Source organism: Hyla sarda, chromosome 1 (genome assembly GCF_029499605.1).
Source record: "Hyla sarda isolate aHylSar1 chromosome 1, aHylSar1.hap1, whole genome shotgun sequence".
In the NCBI taxonomy this organism is placed as follows: domain Eukaryota; kingdom Metazoa; phylum Chordata; class Amphibia; order Anura; family Hylidae; genus Hyla; species Hyla sarda.
In genome coordinates, this window is record NC_079189.1 from 410802581 (window position 1) to 410823599 (window position 21019).

The window sequence follows — 21019 nt, forward strand, 5'->3', positions numbered from 1 at the left end:
TAAAATCTCTACCCTGAGGGTGTAGTATACGCCAAAAGTCACTTAATTGTAGGGAATGCAGCTTTTGTCGGATGGCCCTGAGATGTCGATAGGATATGTAGGAGTGTCCCGAAGATGAATCAGACAGAGGGGAGAGTGGGACATTAAAGTCACCGCAGAGAACGATATGGCCTGTGGCAAAGGAAGATAGTGTCTCAAGTGTGTCGCATATAAATTTTGTCTGTCCATGGTTAGGGGCATATATGGAGGCGATTGTGAGCCTGTGGCCAGAAAGTTCACAGTTGGCGAAAACGTAACGTGCGTCGGTATCCACCGCAGTGTCTATAATCTTAATGGGAATGGATTTGTGGAAAGCTAGGGACACGCCTTTTGTTTTTGCTACAGGGTTGAAGCTATGTATCCAAGTCGGGAAGTAACGGTTGTTGAATTTAGGAATGTGGTCATTTTGAAAGTGAGTTTCCTGGAGCGCCAGGATGTGCGTTCTCTTCTTATGGAGTGTATATAGGATTTGGGCACGCTTCTTGGGCACGTTAAAGCCATGGACATTTAGGGTAGTTACATTAATATCAGCAGCCATGTGGAGGAGGGGAGATGTGAGCAAACTTACCGCTGTCCGAGGGTCCCACCTGTGCAACCACGCCTTGAGGCCTCAATCTGTGGTAGGAGATAAGCCTGCAGAGAGGGAAGAAATGGAGAGTGAAAGGGTAGGGAATCAGTGAGGAGAGAGAGGGCACACAAGGGGTGAGGGAGAGAGAGAAGACAAACAGCAGCAACCTCCAGAAGGCAACTGCTAGGGGACTAATAGAGGGGGTCATAAGTACCCAGAGTACAGTCAGAACCAGTCCGACCGTGTCCCTAATGGGGGTAGAGTGGAAGGGATGCCAGAAGGGCAGTAAACAAACAATAAACATCAACCAGGGGTACATAGCAATACACCAGGGAATCAGTAGAAGCAGCCTAGTGTAGCTTGTGCAACAACTTTGTCCTCTCAGGTGGACAGATATAGATATGGCAAGGGCAATGAAGTAATAGGGGCTCTAAGCGAAGCCCAATAAAACTTAAAGTAGGGCGGAGTTAAACATGGGTCTATAATTCTAGAGTTAACAGTTTCAGGGGCACAGCAAAAATAGATAACCAGGTAATGTCTCATATCAATAGACAAGGTCAGATAGCAAAATCGGCTTAGGCAGTGGGTGCGAGGCACATGTCCATGAGAAACAGGGGTGCGAGAAACAGCATCATAATAGCTGTAGGGGTCAAGTTTTGCGTTTCTGTCTCTGTGGCAGGGGTGCAGGCTTGTCGGTCTCCATTCTCTGCGGTCAAGGCTGACCGGGTGAAGCATGAGAGGGAGCAGCTGTCGTTGATTGAAGGAAAAGTGCGTCCCAGTCAGGCAGGGAGATCCGGGGTAGTTTTAATGTAGTCAGGAAGGTGTGGAGATCTCTCAGGCTTCGTAGTGTGGCAGTCGTGTTTCCATGCTTGGCAATAAGGGAGAAGGGGTATCCCCATCTGTAAATTATTCAGGCATTTTGCAGGATTTGCAGTAGAGGTTTCAAGGAGGCTCTAAGACGCAGAGTGTGTATGGAGAGGTCAGGGTAGAGATGCACCGCCGATCCATTGTAAGTTAGATGTTTAAGGTCTCTTGCTTTGTGCATAATATTTTCTTTGATGGTATAGTGGTGCACTCTGCATATCACATTCTGGGCTTTTTCGGGTCAGGATTTTTCGCTTTCAGGGCTCTTTACTTAAGTGCTTGACATACATCCAAGGCACAGTAACAGTCTCGTACAAACAGTCCTTATATTACTTAGTGACTGACAGTTGTTGCGGACCTTGCTATTTAGACAGTCTCTGAATTTAGGGTAGATATTTGCAGATCCGTCCGGATTTAGGGGTTATATTAGGTCCGGTGATGCTGCAGAGTGTCTAGGAATTGATACACTCTATATTCTGGATTACTCAGCCGTTGCCACAAGGCTCGGGCCTAACTCACTGCGTTAGTTGCTGTACAGGTCTTTCCACGTCAGGAGTACAGAAGCAAGAGAGAGACAAGATGGCCGCCACTCCCTTATATGGGCAGGGGGCGTGGCGGATCTGATTGGTCCGAACATCCGTCACTCACCATTAAAGAGAGTAATGGGATTGTTTACGTCACAGGGCCTCCAAAGGTCCTTAAACTTAATACGATAGAGTTTACCTAGTCATGTGACCCGCAGGTCCTGCAACGCTATGGAACCGGTAACTAACCGTCTATTTACATATATATTACTGTATTTACATTACCTTTACAAAAATTACTGGTCTATGAGCTGGAATAGAGGCGACAAGGGGTAGACTACATCACAGGAATCCCTACGTCCTATGGACTCTGGCTATGGGGACCCACACATACATAGGTACCGTATAAGATGCGATACCGGGACACCACAAACCCCCTTACTTAAGATAAGTCTGCCTCGACGTCTGTCCCCTGAGACAGAGGGACTAGGACAGGATGCTATGTAACAGGATGATCTGTACTTTTGCTATACATCCTAAGTAGATTAAGCACATTTACATTCTTTTGATACCTTTCCTAGTATCTGGGTTAGGCAATTAGAAATCTATTTAGACATTTAAATGCTATCTAGACATTTAAAGAAGCTATCTAGACATTTAGCTTCTAGCTTCCTATACAACTTTATCAAACTTATTATACATTTGAAGCTTACTAGACAATTAGGCAGCTATCTAACATGTAGTTGCTAGCTCCTATGACACTTTATTAGCTCTCTATACATTTTTGTGAGGCTAAACTGAACATTAGCACATACTTCTATACATAAGGCTAACTAGACATTAGTACAACTCTCTATACAGTTAGCTTCAAGCTGACTAGGCATTTGTATTATCTCACACATTCTATTTGCCAACAATAAGTTACCTGTTAGTTAGTACACAAAAGGTATACGGCTAGCCGGAAGCTAGGTCACAGTAAGGGTGGCTGCTAGGGTCTATCGACTACACGCTACTTATCCCTAGAGCACTTTCAAAACAACCTATAAGATAAGATGTTTAAGCACCGGAGAACCCCTTTAAGGGGAATTCTCCCTACTATTTTTAGTTAGCGATGGGCGACAGCAAGAATACTACCCTCGGAGGAGCCGAGGTGTCCCCTATTAAGTTACCTACTAAACGCCTTTAGCATTCTATACATTTATATGTACAAGAATTAGTTAGGTTTTTAGTGTTGAGTGTACACGTGCAGTATGTCGATATTTTCTGTGTACAGCTCTAACTTACTTTTCATGTACATAGACATTAAACTATTTTCCTATGTACAACCTTTACTTACTACTTATGTACACAGATATGAGGATACCTTCCTGTGTACAAAACCATATACATATTTACTATACATTCATCAACACTCCAACATGTTTCAGATGCATTCACCCGATAAGTGCAACATTTATCATAAGAGTTCTTATGAAGCTGCTGGTATATACATAAAGCAGACGTGTAAGGATCAGCAGTCCACCTACACTAAGAGTGCAAAGAAAATATACAAATTGGAGTGTAAGGATCAGCAGTCCACCTACACTAGGAGTTCATAGGAAGGGAAAGGTAAACACGGCCTTAACCACAACTCAGCCGGGTACAGTCCTTAATGAATCTCCTACAGGCTAGGAGTCTCTTTAGAAGATGTTCTTCTTTACTCTTGTAGTGCCTCTTCTGGTTCCTCTATATCTGCCAACATCAGGGGCAGGGTTAGAATTAACATAGCTTTGCCACACCACATTGGTGAGGATGGAGTTGTGGAAGGCAGCTTGAGAAGGGGTTATAGGCTTACTAGCCGGGATCACAGTGGGGCAATAGGGCTTGAGCACCATCTCCAAATTAGGAGCAACCCATGACCCTTTTGTTGGTACCCTGGAAGCAGGCAAACTCTCCATGTCAGAAGAGGGCCTTGGTACATACGTTGGTACCTGTGCAGGAGGCAAACTCTCATTGCTCCGAGAGGGCCTAGGTACAGTCTTTGGTGCCCGCAATTTGGGCTTGCTTTCTTGAACTTGAGTAGGACTTGTCTCTAGACGATCTGTAGAAAATGAAGAACTTGACTCTTTACTGTACATAGAAGATGATGAACTTGACTCTTTGCTGTACATAGAAGATGATGAACTTGACTCTTGAAGCTCCTCCTCCTTGGGTGCACTGGTGGAGGCTTTAGGAGCAGACCTTGTCGGCCTCAAGTTGAAGGGATCGGACTCCCAATCCGTCGACGGGAAAAATTTGAAAGGAAGCTGTGTTGGGGCTGTTGGTCTGGTGACAGCCGCAGCCCATTCTCCACGAAGGCTCTGGACGGAGGTGTACTCCACAATTTCGCCCACCTCCAGGGTATAGAACTTCTTATGGAGATATGGCCTTTGCACTGCTCGCCGGTTTACGAGGATGGTCTGCCCAGTGTGGCAGTCAAGGAGTGTCCCATAACCTCTGACCTTGTCAAACATGGCCACAGTTGCTCTTCTTCTTTCTAATGGCTCCTCCCCTTCTCGGGGGTGATCCCATTTACGGATGTACAATGCCTCCATTTCTTTGGTATTTTCTTGATACCGTACTCTTTCTTCATAAGGCATACGTGCTTTGGAGCGTAGAGTTCTTTGTATCGGGCCTTTAGCTTTTCCATCAATTCGGCCAGCTCGGCTTCTTGACGGGCCCTTTCCCTTTCTGCAGTTGGGATTGGTGGGAGTGTCTTCCCAAGTAACGGTTGAAGTACTCTGTGCATGTACTCGATCAGCTCCGGCTCCTCTCCGAACACCCATTGCGGCAATTTTGGTGAGCACGGTCGTGCACTTGGCAAGCTTGATCGAGGTATGACCTCAGGGCTGGAGGAGGAAGAATAGGCCGCCTCTGGCGGGGTACTCACAGCAGACTCCTCCGATGGGATCTCGGCCCACAAGCCCCAGGTTCTGTGGTGAGGGGACAATCTCACCGGTGACGCACCTCCAGGTGTCCCTGCACTGTACGCTGGAGGTGTCTCTGGCCAATCGTCGTCATCATCAGGCAGTGGGGGAAGATTGCAGGCCCCCTCTTCGTCTAATGACAACCGCTGCAGACGGTCAGCAAGCTCTTGAAAAAGTTGGGCTGCCACAACTTTCCGTGTTTCCGGCGCCATTTTGCCAACTTGACCACGTGAAACGCTGCTCTCCGCCATGTCTGTATTCTCCGTCTCTCTCTGCAGACTGAAGAGGTCGCTCTGCGTGGCGTCTTTTATAGTAGGCTTCTCCAAAATGGCGCTGGGCAGGAAGGACTCTATCGGTGCAGCCCCGACTTCCGGTCCCTCCGGAAACGACTCCTGCATCTCTGAGTTCCCTTTCGGCTGGGATACAGCCACTTGGCGTCCACGCCCAGGGGCAGGGCATGTCGCAGCGCGGGCTTTCTTTGCGCGCTTTTCCGTCAGCAGTTCGGCTCCGCCTGTGCCGATCGGACCAGAAGATCGCAGCATGAACTCATTGCGCAGTAAATATATTTTGACTGTAGACGAATCTTCGCCTCCCCCTTACTTTTCTCTTGGCCCCCTTGTATGGTGCACCACAAGCACCGCTCTTGTACACAGCAACACATGAATAAAGTTCGCTTTCTGGGGGGAGTACACTTTCACTAGTGGCAATAGTAGGCACACACCCGAATCCTGTTCGTGCAATGCCAAAAATGATTTGTGGTAGCCCTTGGGGGGTGTATGGTAGTGGTGGTATCGGTATGGTATCGGTATATGAGGGGTTAATGTAAACCCTATAGTTCGTGACGCCAGGCTGAGGGCTGTTATGTTGAGGCAATGCTCCGGCCTATCACCGCCCTTCCCAGTAACGATAGGTGCATGAAATGACTGAAGGTCCATGTTACGCCGAGCGCTCCGGGTCTCTGCTCCTCCCTGGAGCGCTCGCGGCGTTCCTCTCTCTGCAGCGCCCCGGTCAGACCCGCTGACCGGGAGCGCTGCTCTGACATTGCCGGCGGGGATGCGATTCGCATAGCGGGACGCGCCCGCTCGCGAATCGCATCCCAAGTCACTCACCTGTCCTGGTCCCCGGCTGTCATGTCCTGGCGTGCGCGGCTCCGCTCCTTAGGGCGCATGCGCGCGCCAGCTCTCCAAGATTTAAAGGGTCAGTGCACCAGTGATTGGTGCCTGGCCCAATCAGCCTAATTAGCTTCCACCTGCTCCCTGTCCTTATTACCTCACTTCCCCTGCACTTCCTTGCCAGATCTTGTTGCCTTGTGCCAGTGAAAGCGTTTAGTGTTGTCCAAAGCCTGTGTTCCAGTCTCCTGCTATCCTCATTGACTACGAACCTTGCCGCCTGCCCCGACCTTCTGCTACGTCTGACCTTGCCTCTGCCTAGTCCTTCTGTCCCACGGCTTCTCAGCAGTCAGCGAGGTTGAGCCGTTGCCGGTGGATACGACCTGGTTGCTACCCCCGCAGCAAGACCATCCCGCTTTGCGGCGGGCTCTGGTGAAAACCCTAGAACCGGTCCACCGACACGGTCCACGCCAATCCCTCGCTGACACAGAGGATTCACATCCAGCCTGCCGAATCGTAACAGTAGATCCGGCCATGGATCCCGCTGAGGTGCCGCTGCCAAGTCTCGCTGACCTACCCACGGTGGTCGCCCAGCAATCGCAGCAAATTGCCCAACAAGGACAGCAGCTGTCGCAGTTGACCGCCACGTTACAGCAACTTTTGCCACTGCTACAGCAGCAACCATCTCCTCCGCCAGCTCCTGCACCTCCTCCGCAGTGAGTGGCCGCTCCTAGCCTCCGCTTGTCTCTGCCGGACAAATTTGATGGGGACTTCCGACTCTGCCGTGGCTTCTTGTCTCAATGTTCCCTACATATAGAGATGTTGTCGGACCAATTTCCTACAGAACGGTCTAGGGTGGCGTTCGTAGTGAGTCTTCTTTCTGGAAAGGCTTAGTCTTGGGCCACACCGCTCTGGGACCACAATGATCCTGCCACAGCCACTGTCCAGTCCTTCTTCGCTGAAGTCCGTAGTGTCTTCGAGGAACCAGCCCGAGCTTCTTCTGCCAAGTCCCTGGTTGGACTTGATGGACGTATGTCTTTTTTCAACCATACTAACTATGTAACTATGTAACTGCCCTGCTGAACCTGGTCCAGGGTAATTCTTCAGTAGGCGAGTACGCCTTCCAATTTCGTACTCTCGCTTCCGAATTATCTTGGAATAACGAGGCTCTCTGCGCGACCTTTAAAAAAGGCCTATCCAGTAACATCAAGGATGTGCTGGCCGCACGAGAGATTCCTGCCAACCTGCAAGAACTTATCCATTTGGCCACCCGCATTGACATGCGTTTTTCTGAGAGACACCAGGAGCTCCGCCAGGAAAAAGACCTTGATCTCTGGGCACCTCTCTCACAGTATCCTTTGCAATCTACCCCTGTGCCTCCCGCCGAGGAGGCTATGCAAGTGGATCGGTCTCGCCTGACCCATGAAGAGAGGACTCGCCGTAGGGATAACAATTTATGTCTGTACTGCGCCAGTACCGAACACTTCTTGGTGGATTGCCCTATTCGCCCTCCACGTCTGGGAAACGCACGCACGCACCCAGCTCACGTGGGTGTGGTGTCTCTTGGTCCGAAGTCTGCTTCTCCACGTCTCACTGTGCCCGTGCGGATTTCTCCTTCTGCCAAGTCCTCCTTCTCAGCCACGGCCTTCTTGGACTCTGGTTCTTCTGGAAATTTTATTCTGGCCTCTTTGGTGAATAAGTTCTGCATCCCGGTGACCCGTCTCGTCAAGCCGCTCTACATTTCCTCGGTCAACGGAGTTAAATTGGACTGCACCGTGAGTTACCGCACAGAACCCCTGCTCATGAGTATTGGACGGCATCACGAAAACATTGAACTTTTTGTTTTGCCCAACTGCACCTCTGAAGTCCTCCTTGGTCTGCCATGGCTCCAACACCACTCTCCTACCCTTGATTGGACCACCGGGGAGATCAAGAGCTGGGGGGCTTCTTGCTATAAAAAATGCCTCACATCTGCTCCCAGTCCCGTCAGTCAAACCTCAGTGTCTCCTCCTTTACTTGGTCTCCCCAAGGCCTATCAGGACTATGCTGTGTCTACTCCTCATAGCCCCCAGTCCTGGTAACACTTTGCCCCGTGCCCAGCTTCACCCTCTTCCCCCCCCTCCCCACTCCCACGCCTTCTGGTTTGCCCGCTGTTGATGAGGTTTCCCGGGACTTCTCCACCATCTGGAAAGAGACTCAAAAATCTCTCATACAGGCCTCAGCCCGGATGAAGAAACATCCCGACAAAAAGAGGGGGAGACCTAAGGGGGGGGGTACTGTTACGCCGAGCGCTCCGGGTCCCTGCTCCTCCCCAGAGCGCTTGCAGCGTTCCTCTCTCTGCAGCGCCCCGGTCAGACCCGCTGACCGGGAGCGCTGCACTGACATTGCCGGCGGGGATGCGATTCGCATATCGGGACGCGCCCGCTAGCGAATCGCATCCCAAGTCACTCACCTGTCCCGGTCCCCGGCTGTCACGTCCTGGCGCGAGCGGCTCCGCTCCTTAGGGCGCATGCGCGCGCCAGCTCTCTAAGATTTAAAGGGCCAGTGCACCAGTGATTGGTGCCTGGCCCAATCAGCCTAATTAGCTTCCACCTGCTCCCTGTCCTTATTACCTCACTTCCCCTGCACTTCCTTGCCGGATCTTGTTGCCTTGTGCCAGTGAAAGCGTTTAGTGTTGTCCAAAGCCTGTGTTCCAGATCTCCTGCTATCATCATTGACTACGAACCTTGCCGCCTGCCCCGACCTTCTGCTACGTCTGACCTTGCCTCTGCCTAGTCCTCCTGTCCCACGCCTTCTCAGCAGTCAGCGAGGTTGAGCCGTTACCGGTGGATACGACCTGGTTGCTACCGCCGCAGCAAGACCATCCCGCTTTGCGGCGGGCTCTGGTGAAAACCAGTAGCAACCCTAGAACCGGTCCACTGACACGGTCCACGCCAATCCCTCGCTGACACAGAGGATCCACATCCAGCCTGCCGAATCGTAACAGTCCACAAGGAGATTGAACTTGAACAACTTTACTTAAGTGCTTGCGATACATCTAAGGCACAGTAACAGTCTTGTACAAACAGTCCTTATATTACTTAGTGACTGACAGTTGTGCTATTAAGACAGTCTCTGAATTTAGGGTAGATATTTGCAGATCCGTCTGGATTTAGGGGTTATATTAGGTCCGGTGATGCTGCAGAGTGTCTGGGAATTGATACACTCTATATTCTGGATTACTCAGCCGTTGCCACAAGGCTCGGGCCTAACTCACTGCGTGAGTTGCTGTACAGGTCTTTCCACGTCAGGAGTACAGGAGCAAGAGAGAGAGAGAAGATGGCCGCCGCTCCCTTATATAGGCAGGGGGCGTGGCGAATCTGATTGATCCGAAAATCCGTCACTCACCAGAGAGTAATGGGATTGCTTACGTCACAGGGCCTCCAAAGGTCCTTAAACTTAATACCACAGAGTTTACCTAGTCATGTGACCTGCAGGTCCTGCAACGCTATGGAACCGGTAACTAACCGTCTATTTACATATATATTACTGTATTTACATTACCTTTACATAAATTACTGGTCTATGAGCTGGAATAGAGGCGACAAGGGGTAGACTACATCACAGGAATGCCTACGTCCTAGGGACTCTGGCTATGGGGACCCACACATACATAGGTACCATATAAGATGCGATATCGGGACACCACAATATCTTCACAGCTTTGGCCAGATTGTCCCAGGGGGAATGACCGGTATCCAGTGGACCTCACAGCTTGTAGGGCCAAGACTTGTATTTAAGATTAAACTTGACTTGTATTCAGGCTTGACTATAATTAGACTTGATTTGTATATGTGTAGCACTTGACTAGCTGCAGCGACCGCAAACATAAACTTGACTTACTGGAGACTTATAGCTCTGCGGCACTCCAGATGCTGCCCACTGTCCTAAGATTCTCTGGTGGTAGCTGCTTCAGCAAAGACTTTGATGTTATAGCTAAGAGCACATGACTCAAAGACCTAGTGAAAGATGGCTGCCCCTTATATAGAGAGGGGGCTGGACTATAGCCCATTGGTCAAGCTCTGGGTCATAGAGTAACCCGGTACCCTCTGGGATTAACATGTTTCAACAAATCATATAACAGCATAACATATCATGTGACAGGCTCACAGGTCCTGGAGTCCTCCAAAGGTCAGATAGACTACCTATACATAGAGATCCTGTCCAAGGCATTAAGGTAATACAGACATATTAATAAATCAGCAGGATATAACATGAGGAGTCCCTGCAGGGGAGCCCCCAGGTCACTGAGGAACTCAACCTGACAGGGCCTACAGGAAGCTTAATACTAAATATCTGTAGTGGGACACCACACATGTACATAGCATCACTATCCTACCACCTACATACAGGCCCATGTAAACTGCATGCTACCATATACTTACAGTCCCATGTAAATAACATCGCTGTCTCCCTCCGGCCCCTCCAACATACAGTCCCATGTCTATAATATCCCTCTCCATTACACTATCATTCCCCCCAGCAGTCAGCAACTTACCACTTCCTACATACTTCAGTAATATATAGGCCCCGCCCCTTCCCGTAATAGACCCCACCCCTAATGTGATGTCACTTACCTGGAGCAGTTATGGGATCTGATTGCCTGTGTGCTCCTCTCTTCTTCTGCACAGTGGACTCGCTGTAATACCCAGCTGTGCAGGAGAAGCCCCGGGAGCTGCCACAGTCCAGCCCTGTATCCAGGAGACTTGGGTGGTCTTCTGACTGACATTCTGCCCTGCTAGGCACATTTTCAGTCAGGGACTAAATGTCATTATGCCCTATCTGTATGGCATTATGATATGGGGGAGGGGCAGAGGCCAGTGGCTTCTGCTGCACAGGGGGTACGGGACATTTCAGTGAATGCTATGTGGTAGCCTGGGGGTGTAGGATATATGGGGTGTAGCTGTGCGGTAACTAAAGGGTGCTTGTTTAACCCTTAACAGTTGTGACGCGAGGGTGCGGGGCTCTTCTGTATATGCTGGTCCTATCTCCAACTGTCCACAACCGGAGGTTTCAGAAAACTGTTGGAACTTTTACTGCAGATTTTATGCAGAAACAAACAGGAACAGTCTTTGTACAATCAGAGTCTATGAGGATCCTGACAGTTGGTTGGGATCTTGTGAGTTTTAAGCTCAGGAGATTTATATGCGCTGTTCCGCTGGATTTAGTGGATTGAGTTTAGGTCCAGCAGTCACGCGGACTTTAGCGGGGAGTTGTATTATAACTCACGGTTTGGTATTATCAGGATTCGGCCTGGTCTTGTCTTTGAAAGTTGCACGGATCTACTCCTCTCTTCTAGTCCGGAACCCAAGAGAGCGAGGCTTGGCTGGCAGCTCCCTTATTTGGGCAGGGGCTCCCTTATTTGGTCCATACCATCTGTCATTCACTTTACAAGGAATTATGGTCTAACCATGTGACCACACACGTGACCTAGGAAGGTCCTTCAACATACCTTACTAGAATTAACATTAGTCATGTGACCTAAGGTCCTGCGACACTATTTACAACATTAAATTACATAAACATTAATTACATATACATGTAAACATCATAGAATTAAAGAAGGAAGAGGTGACTAGGGGCTATCCCACCAGGAGGATCCTACCAGAAGGAAGTAACTCTGGCTTTGGGGACCACCATACAAGGTAAGGTATACTATACAGTACCGGGACACCACAAACCCCCTTTCTTAAGACAAGTTGACCTCGACGTCTGTCCCCTAAGGCAGCGGGACGAAGTACAACAGTTGCTTTTTTAACAGTCCTGGGCATAGTTTTTCAAATGTTCATTATTCAGGCTGTATGAACATAACAAAAGAGTCTTTGCATATGATAAATGTCCTTGCAAGCTCTGAAGAAATTAGTATAATTTATTTTTTCTTTTATGTTTTAGGTGAACAAAATTATACATTAATTTTTATGTACAAACATGAATACTGATAAACTCACGAACAGGATTGCATTGTTCATGAATTTAGTAACAGGATGACATTATAAGACATTAGATACATCCTAACACTTTTTCTATTGACTGACTAGAAATATTATATACCAGCTATCATAAATCTCACTTGACATTTTTATTTACCACCTTTGTTACCTGTCTAGTACACTGGAGTTATATTGGCTTGCCTGTGGCTATCTACCAATAACTAGCTACTAGGGTCCATTGGCTACACGCACTTATCCCTAGAACTCAACAGATAAACCTTACCTAGGTTACCTTTTGAATACGTGTATACACTTAGGCTTACAGGAGCGCCTTCTGGCCATGAAGAGCATCCTGAACACGTAAAGAGAACAAAGTTAGTGTACATAACAGTGGCAGGAATTGAATAATGGCATAGGCTACAATCCCTTAAAGTATTGTTTCTTTGGTTACTTATAATGTGAGACATTTTTTTTTGTTTTTGTATGGTGTACTAAGTTAGAGTGAGGTAAGTACACTGAAGTGATTATTTGATGTACTATGTGTACGTGAATTATGTGAAGAGTTAGTCTTGATATCTTAAGGGTAGGCTACCCTGAGTAGACCTTTGAGAACGTGTTAGTGAGGGGTGACATAAATGTTACTCTCAGAGGAGCTGAAAGAGCCACCTACTTACAACCACTACAACACATGATATTTTGTGTACAAGAACCATTTGCATTTGGTTCGACCTGAAAACAACATTTATTAGAATTACAACAAGTTTCAGGTGCATTTACCTGATAAAGGCAATTAGGCAAGGAAATAATATATTACTATTAGATTATGTACATTTAAATAGACGCACAAGGATCATCAGTCCACCTGCACTAGGAGTCCATAGGACACGGCTACCACATTGAGCCGGGCACACACTTGCGAATCTCCTAAGGGCTAGGAGTCTCTTTACCCAAGGGTCAGGCACAAACTTGGTGGTTGCATGGATAACTCAAACTGTCTTAGCAAAGTTCTGCTAGGTGCCTTCTTAAACAATTTCAACAGTCTGTGCAGACAAAATTAAGACAAAATCTAAATCAAATTAAGATCAAGCAGGAAGGTTAACCCTTTAAAAGAAGTTATTTTATCTTCGTCCAACTCCTCTTGCAGAACCCCTGCCCCTCTTGACTTCAGAACTGGGCAAGGGGTTGACGTTGGTGTCCCACACCACATTAGAGAGGGTAGAGTGGGACACTGTAGGGTTAACATTGACCATATAATTAATGGCCGCTGCTGAAGATGCCAGAGGTAGAATGGTTGGTGCCGGTTGGTCCATCCAAACCTTCTCAGTAGGAGTAGGCTGCGGCACTGTGGTTGGTGCCCGCAGTTTAGGCCTCACCTTCTTGGCAGGAGTAGGCCTCGGCACTTTGCTGAAGTTAGGAGTATCCGGCTGCTGCTGTAGAGTCTCCTTCTCTGTAGGCTCATCAGTGGAAGCAACAGGAGCTGAAAGGGGTCTGCCTTCCAATCATCGGAGGGGTAGTACTGGAACGGAAGCTGGGTAGGAGCTGCGAGTCTTGTGACAGCGGCAGCCCACTCTCCTCGCAGACCCTGTAAAGGTGTATATTCAACTATTTCACCATCTCCAGTGAATGGAACTTCTTGTCAATGTAAGGCCTTTGAACAGCTTGACGGTTTACGAGAATGGTATAGCCAGTTTGGCAATCAATGAGGGTACCATAACCTCTGACCCTGTCGAACTTGGCCACCGTGGCATGGCGGCGCTCTAAAGGCTTCTCCCCTTCTCGGGGACAGTGCCACATGCGAATAAAGAGTGCTTCCAATTCTTTAGCATTGTTGGTAGCGGATCCTCTCCTTATGGGGCAGACGAACATGTTTGGGGGCATAAAGCTCTCAGTGTCTGGCCTTTAGTTTCTCCATCAATTCGGCAATTTCGGCTTCTCGACATGCCCTTTCCCTCTGCACTGTGGGAACCGGTGGGAGTGGCTTCCCAGGCAGGGGTTGAAGAACATCATGCATATATTGAATCAACTCTGGTTCATCCCCGAATGTCCATTTAGGCAAACTTGGCGAGCGCGGACGTACACTCGGCAAATTTAAATCAGACAGGGGTACTTCTGGTTCTGGACTGAAGGAGGAAGAGAAGGCAGCTTCTGGTGGGGTACTTACAGAAGATTCCTCCGTCGGGATCTCAGCCCACGAACCCCATGTCCGGTGGTGAGGGGACAATCTCACCGGTGAAGATGCTCCAGGTGTCCCAGAAAATTCTTGGAATAGTTGGGCTGCGACCGCCACAACTTTCCTCTGCTCCAGCGCCATCTTGGAACTCTCACCGAGTGGAACGCTGCTCTCCGCCATGTCTGTACACTCCATCTCTTCCTCGTGCAGACTAAAGAGGTCGCTGTGCAGGGCCCTTTTTATAATGGGCTTCTCCAAAATGGCCGCCGTCCGGAAGGACTTCATCAGTGCAGCACTGAAACAACAGCAGTGAATCTAAGTTCCCCTTTGGCTGCGACACATTTACTTGGTAGCCACGCCCAGGGGCGAGTCGTGGCGCAGTGCGGGCTTTTTTCGCACGCTTTTCCGGCAGCTAATTAACTGTTGCAGCGCTGACCGGACCAGAGGATCGTAGCATGTATTGACCTCGTACTTTACACATCCTTGCAGCCAAAAAATATTTGCCTACCCCCTTACTTGTCGCGTGTCCTCTCTGCACGCAACACCACACACACCACACACAGTCCCGTACACTTGAATGGTGATTTACAGCAAATGAATAAAGTCTTTTACATAGTGGGAGTAATCTGTAAATGGTGGCAACAGCTGTAGGCACACACCCGTATCCTGTTTGTAAGACGCCAAAAAGCTATGAGGTAGCCTGGTGGTGTAGGGTATATGGTGTGTAGCTGTGCGGTAACTAAAGGGTGCTTGTTTAACCCTTATCATTCATGACACCAGGGTGAGGGCTCCTCTGTATATTCTTGTCCTATCGCCACTTGTCCCAAGAGCGATAGGGAGGTATACTAAATGATTGTCCACAACTGGAGGGTTTTCAGATTGGAACTTTTAATGCAGGTTTTATGCAACATTAAACAGGAACAGTCTTTGTACAATCAGAGTCTATGAGGATCCTGACAGTTGGTTGGGACCTTGTGAGTTTTAAGCTCAGGAGATTTATCAGTGCTGTTCCGCTGGATTTAGGGGATTGAGTTTAGGTCCAGCAGTCACTCTAGCTTTAGCGGGGATTGGTATTGTAACTCCCGATTGAATTCAGGCCGAGGCTGGCAGGCTTCAGGCCTAAGCTTGATTTGAAGGATATAACAGATCTGCTCAGTTTGGTAATCCAGAATCAAGAGATATGCTGCTTGCTTTGCAGTGCAGGAACAAGAGCGCAAGAGAGCAAGAACCCAAGAGAGCCAGGATTGGCTGGCAGCTCCCTTATATGAGCAGGGGCTGGCCTTGAGCTCATTGGTCCATACCATCTGTCATTCACTTTACAAGGAATTATGGTGTAAACATGTGACCACACACGAGACCTAGGAAGGTCCTTCAACATACTCTAATAGAATTAACATCAGTCATGTGACCTAAGGTCCTGCAACACTATATTCAACATTAAATAAATAATTACGTATGCATGTGAACATCACAGAATTGAAGAAGGAAGAGGCGACTAGGGGTTATCCCACCAGGAGGACCCTACTCGAACGAAGTAACTCTGACTTTGGGGACCACCACACAAGGTACGGTATACCATATGGTACCAGGACACCACACTATGCTCAGCCACTGCGTCCACTTCCTCCACCTCTGCAACACACTCCAAAGGCTGACTGTCCTCAAAAAACTTCTTCTCGTGGCTAATGCTATCCTTCTGATTAACACTAGGGGGGTGGAAAGCAAAGACAGAGATGATAGAACAGACGGTCCAGGATAACATTTCCACCGGGCCACATAACTGTAGACAATAAAGTATTCCACTGACACCTGACTCAACATCATATTGTCAGAAGATCTCAAACAAGTCAACCAGTCCACAAGGACTATCCTTTCCTCCAAAACCAAACAACCCCTGGAATACTGTGAGAACTTTTGCTCAGCCCACTGATCAATGCTTTTCTCTGCTTGTAATGTAATGGCTTTATAAGCTCATTCACTGCTGGCTGGGATTTCTAGTGCACTAACTGAACATAGTACTGTAGGTGACAGAATGTCACTGTCTGAGTTCAGCCCAATGATCAATGCTTTGCTCTGCTTGTAATGTGATAGCTTTATGAGCTTGTTCACTGCTGACTGGGATTTCTAGTGCACCAACTGGACACAGCCCACTGATCAATACTTTGCTCTGCTTGTAATGTGATAACGTTATGAGCTTGTTCACTACTGGCTGGGATTTCAATTTTTTTTTTTAGCCTTCTAAACCCAACCAAGAACACTGAGCAATGCTTTGCTATGGCAATCGAAATATTACGTGTATTAGTTTCCTGTGGGGACTAAAAAATAGTAAAAACATGTTAATAAATGTGAATGTGTTATTGAAACTGCGGTGAGTAGCACAGAAATATAAAAAATACAGTGACCCCCTTACCTACGATGGCCCCGACATATGATCAAATCGACATACGATGGCCTCTCAGAGGCCATCGCATGTCGATGTCAGCATCGACATACAATGCTTTTTTATGTCGGGGCCATCGCATTAAGTGCTATCCGGCAGCGCAAAATGCTTAAGGTGCTGCCGGATAGCAGCTTAATGTTCCCCGTGTGGTGCGGTAAGTATTACTTACCCCTCCACGATGCTCCGGGGTGCCCTCCGGGTCCAGCGCTGGTCTTCCGGTGTCTTCTCGGCCCTCTCCGATGACGTCAATACGCTGCTGCTCACGTCATCCAATAGGAATGGCGTACGCAGCGGCGTAATGACGTCGCTACGCAGGCCCAGTAAGACAGCGGAGACAGCGGAGAGCCCAGCGGAGGCCCGGGGTCACACTCGGGAGCGGCGGGGACACCATCTCGAGCTGCGGGGACAGGTGAGTACAGCTTCCTATACTTTACATTGCACGAATCCCTCAACATACGATGGATTCGACAAACGATGGCTCGTTTGGAACGAATTACCATTGTATGTTGAGGGACCACTGTAATGTTAATAAAACTGAACGGTGAAGTCAAGCATTGCTGATTTTGGTCACTGTGTATACCAGAACAAAAAAGCGATCGTTAAGTCCCATGGTACCGTTAAAAACCACACATCATGGTGGAAAAAATGAGCCTTCATACAGCCCCGTATATGCAAAAATAGAAACATTATTGGGGTCAGAAGAGAACAATTTTGAGCATACTCAATTTTATAAAACTACTTTTTAAAAGTGGTAAAATAAAACAAAACCTATATAAATTGTTATAATCGTATGGACCTACAGAATAAAGCTAACATGTCATGTCAGTACGTTCGGCCATCGCCGGCTGTGAAGGGACCCCTGACACAACCAGTGATTGGCTGAGAAGGATGTCACTCCAAGGGTTGAGGGCACTGTGCTCTGAGGACGGGTGAGGCTGCATTCACATCTCGTTTTTACGATAGGGATGCCGGATCTGGCTGGGGGAGGGGCAAATCAGGCTCTCCCGTACCCCAGCTGGACCAGCGATGAAATCCATTTACATTAATGAGCCAAACGGAGTCAAATGGTGACTCCGGGCGGTTAATTTTTGACCCGTATGCGGTTTCCTGACCGGACCTAAAACCGTAGTATACCACAAAACCGGATACGGGTCAAAAATGAGCCGACCGGAGTCACCATTTGACTCCGGTCAGCTTATTAACCCCTTAAGGACCAAGGACGTACCGGTACGTCCTTGGTCCTGCTCTTCTGATATAACGCGGGGTTACACAGTAACCCCGCGTCATATCATGGCGGGCCCGGCGTCATAGTGAAGCCGGGACCCGCCTCTAATAGCGCGCAGCGCCGATCGCGGCGCCGCGCGCTATTAACCCTTTAGCCGCGCGCTCAAAGCTGAGCCGCGCGGCTAAAAGTGAAAGTGAAAGTTCCCGGCTAGCTCAGTCGGGCTGTTCGGGATAGCCGCGGCTAATCGCGGCATCCCGAACAGCTGACAGGACAGCGGGAGGGCCCCTTCCTGCCTCCTCGCTGTCCGATCGCCGAATGACTGCTCAGTGCCTGAGATCCAGGCCTGAGCAGTCATCTGGCAGAATCGTTGATCACTGGTTTCTTATGAGAAACCAGTGATCAACATAGAAGATCAGTGTGTGCAGTGTTATAGGTCCCTATGGGACCTATAACACTGCAAAAAAAAAGTGAAAAAAAAAAGTGAATAAAGATCATTTAACTCCTCCCCTATTAAAAGTTTGAATCACCCCCCTTTTCCAATAAAAAAAAACACAGTGTAAATAAAAATAAACATATGTGGTATCACCGCGTGCGGAAATGTCCGAATTATAAAAATATATCATTAATTAAACCGCTCGGTCAATGGCGTGCGCGCAAAAAAATTCCAAAGTCCAAAATAGTGCATTTTTGGTCACTTTTTATATCATTTAAAAATGAATAAAAAGTGATCAATAAGTCCTATCAATGCAAAAATGGTACCGTTAAAAACTTCAGATCACGGCGCAAAAAATTAGCCCTCATACCGCCCCATACACGGAAAAATAAAAAAGTTATAGGGGTCAGAAGATGACAATTTTAAACGTATTAATTTTCCTGCATGTAGTTATGATTTTTTCCAGAAGTCCGACAAAATCAAACCTATATAAGTAGGGTATCATTTTAATCGTATGGACCTACAGAATACATATGAGGTGTCATTTTTACCGAAAAATGTACTACGTAGAAACGGAAGCCCCCAAAATTTACAAAACAGCGTTTTTTTTTCAATTTTGTCGCACAATGATTTTTTTTCCCGCTTCACCATAGATTTTTGGGCAAAATGACTGACGTCATTACAAAGTAGAATTGGTGGCGCAAAAAATAAGCCATCATATGGATTTTTAGGTGTAAATTTGAAAGAGTTATGATTTTTTAAAGGCAAGGAGCAAAAAACGAAAATGCAAAAACGGAAAAACCTCCGGTCCTTAAGGGGTTAAAGTAAATGGATTTCAGCGCTGGTCCGGCTGTGGTACGGGAGAGCCCGGTTTGCCCCTCCCCCAGCCGGCCCCGGCACCTGTAACGTAAAAATGAGGTGTGAATGTAGCCTAAGTAGCAGGGCCCGTTTCGGAGATTACAGGGGGTCCAGCAGTTGGACCCCACGTGATCAGACACTTATCCCCTATCCTGAGGAAAGGGGATACGTTTTATTTACACGGAATACCCCTTTAAGGGGTAAAAAAAACAAAAAGGGGAGGGGGATTTTGGACCCCACAAAAGAGGGACATTTTGGGTTGTATACCTAAGCACATTTCTGTGTGTACCTGCAGCAGAGCCCTATTTTCCTTTTTACCCAGGGGCCCCGTGATAACTTTAGTGCAGCTTTCTACACACATTAGAGAAAGTCTTTTTTTTTTTTTTTTTGGTTAGTTTGTTTTTTGTTTTTAATGACTAAACTCCTCCCTAAAATTGACCTCCATAGTGGCCAGTAACGTGATGCGCAGTGAGGCTCCCGCACATGCGCAGTGAGACCTGTTGAGCCCGGGGACGCGGATAGTGGGCGCGCACGCACGGGCTCCCACCTGAGCTCCCATCTTTCATGTGACACTGAGGACATGCTGTCACGGATCTCCCTCATCCCGGGGCTGAGCCGCTGCTATGGGCTCCGAGGGGAATGCATGGCCGAGCTGAGCCGCTGGTAAGGACGGTCACTATGGGGCGCTAGCGCGGGTCACCTGTGCGCCCATCATAGGGCGGCTCCACTAGTATGGGGGAACAGAAGTTTCTAGCCTGTTAACACATTAACCGTTTCCATGCCTTAGTGACAGATCTGCTATGTCTGCTGGTAGAAGTCACAGTAAGTGGATTAGTAGTCTCCATTATTCTGATTGCTTGGCTAGAAATAGGATTTGGCCATACTTGTAGAACAGCGGTCTCCAAAACTGTGGACCTCCAGATATTGCAAAACTACAACTCCCAGCATGCCGTTGCTGTAGAGGTTGTGTGAGTGCCATAGGTCTAAAATGGGGGGAAATATCTGCAGGTGTGCATACAGACTTATTCCCTTCAGTTATTTCAGCTGTGCACTCGCCATAGAACTAACTGGAAGATGTGGGGCCCCAATGCAAAATATGTTGCCCCCTACTAGTTTCTTCAAATATTGTATGTGTTTCTTCATATAGGAAAGAAAGACCTATTGGGCCCCCTCAAGCTCCAGGGCTTGGGTGCATCCGCATCCTCTGCACCCCCTATAGCAGGGTTTCCCAACCAGGGTGCCTCCAGCTGTTGCAAAACTACAACTCCCAGCATGCCCGGACAGCCAACGGCTGTCCGTTCATGCTGGGAGTTGTAGTTTTGCAACAGCTGGAGGCACCCTGGTTGGGAAACTGTGCTCTATAGTTACGCCCCTGGTTGTGAGCCAGTCAGGGTCAGTATAGCGCGACAGACACATTGGAAGGTATTTCCTAATGCCGGTACGGTGCCTAGTGTTGTGCCAGTATGAAGCTTGTACCATATTCCACCTTGCTTGAGGGCTATGACCGATCTTAGGGTGCATTCACACCACGTTTTTGCAATACAGTCCCCGTATGAGGTTTTTGATGAAAAACGGATTCCTCAAAACCTGACTAAACTGTATCAAAACGTGTGTACAAATTTTAACCCATATACTTTTGAAAACTGTATACGGTTTGAAAAATGATGTCCGGTTGCATTCAGTTAAGAAAAAAACATGTACGTTTTTAACTTTTCACTCCATTATGAATAAAGTTTCACTTGTTTGATTGAAATTCCAAGAAAAAAAAAGTGTGTAAAGTCAAAAACTGTATGGTGAAAACCGGATGGAACCGTACGCACATACAGTTATGTACGGTTCCCATTCAGTCCCATGTCCAAAAAATGTGGTAGACTA

General features: G+C 47.9%; 1 protein-coding gene across 1 annotated transcript in view; it reads left to right on the forward strand.

Moving 5' to 3' along the window:
- The first annotated feature begins 19635 nt into the window (after positions 1-19635).
- NIPSNAP1 (nipsnap homolog 1) overlaps positions 19636-21019 on the forward strand; it is a 57798-nt gene continuing 56414 nt past the window's right edge. Inside the window, exon 1 of the mRNA XM_056528711.1 lies at positions 19636-19807. Coding sequence (XP_056384686.1) covers positions 19725-19807 — 83 coding nt within the window. The 5' untranslated portion in view covers positions 19636-19724. The remainder of the gene's footprint in view (positions 19808-21019) is intronic.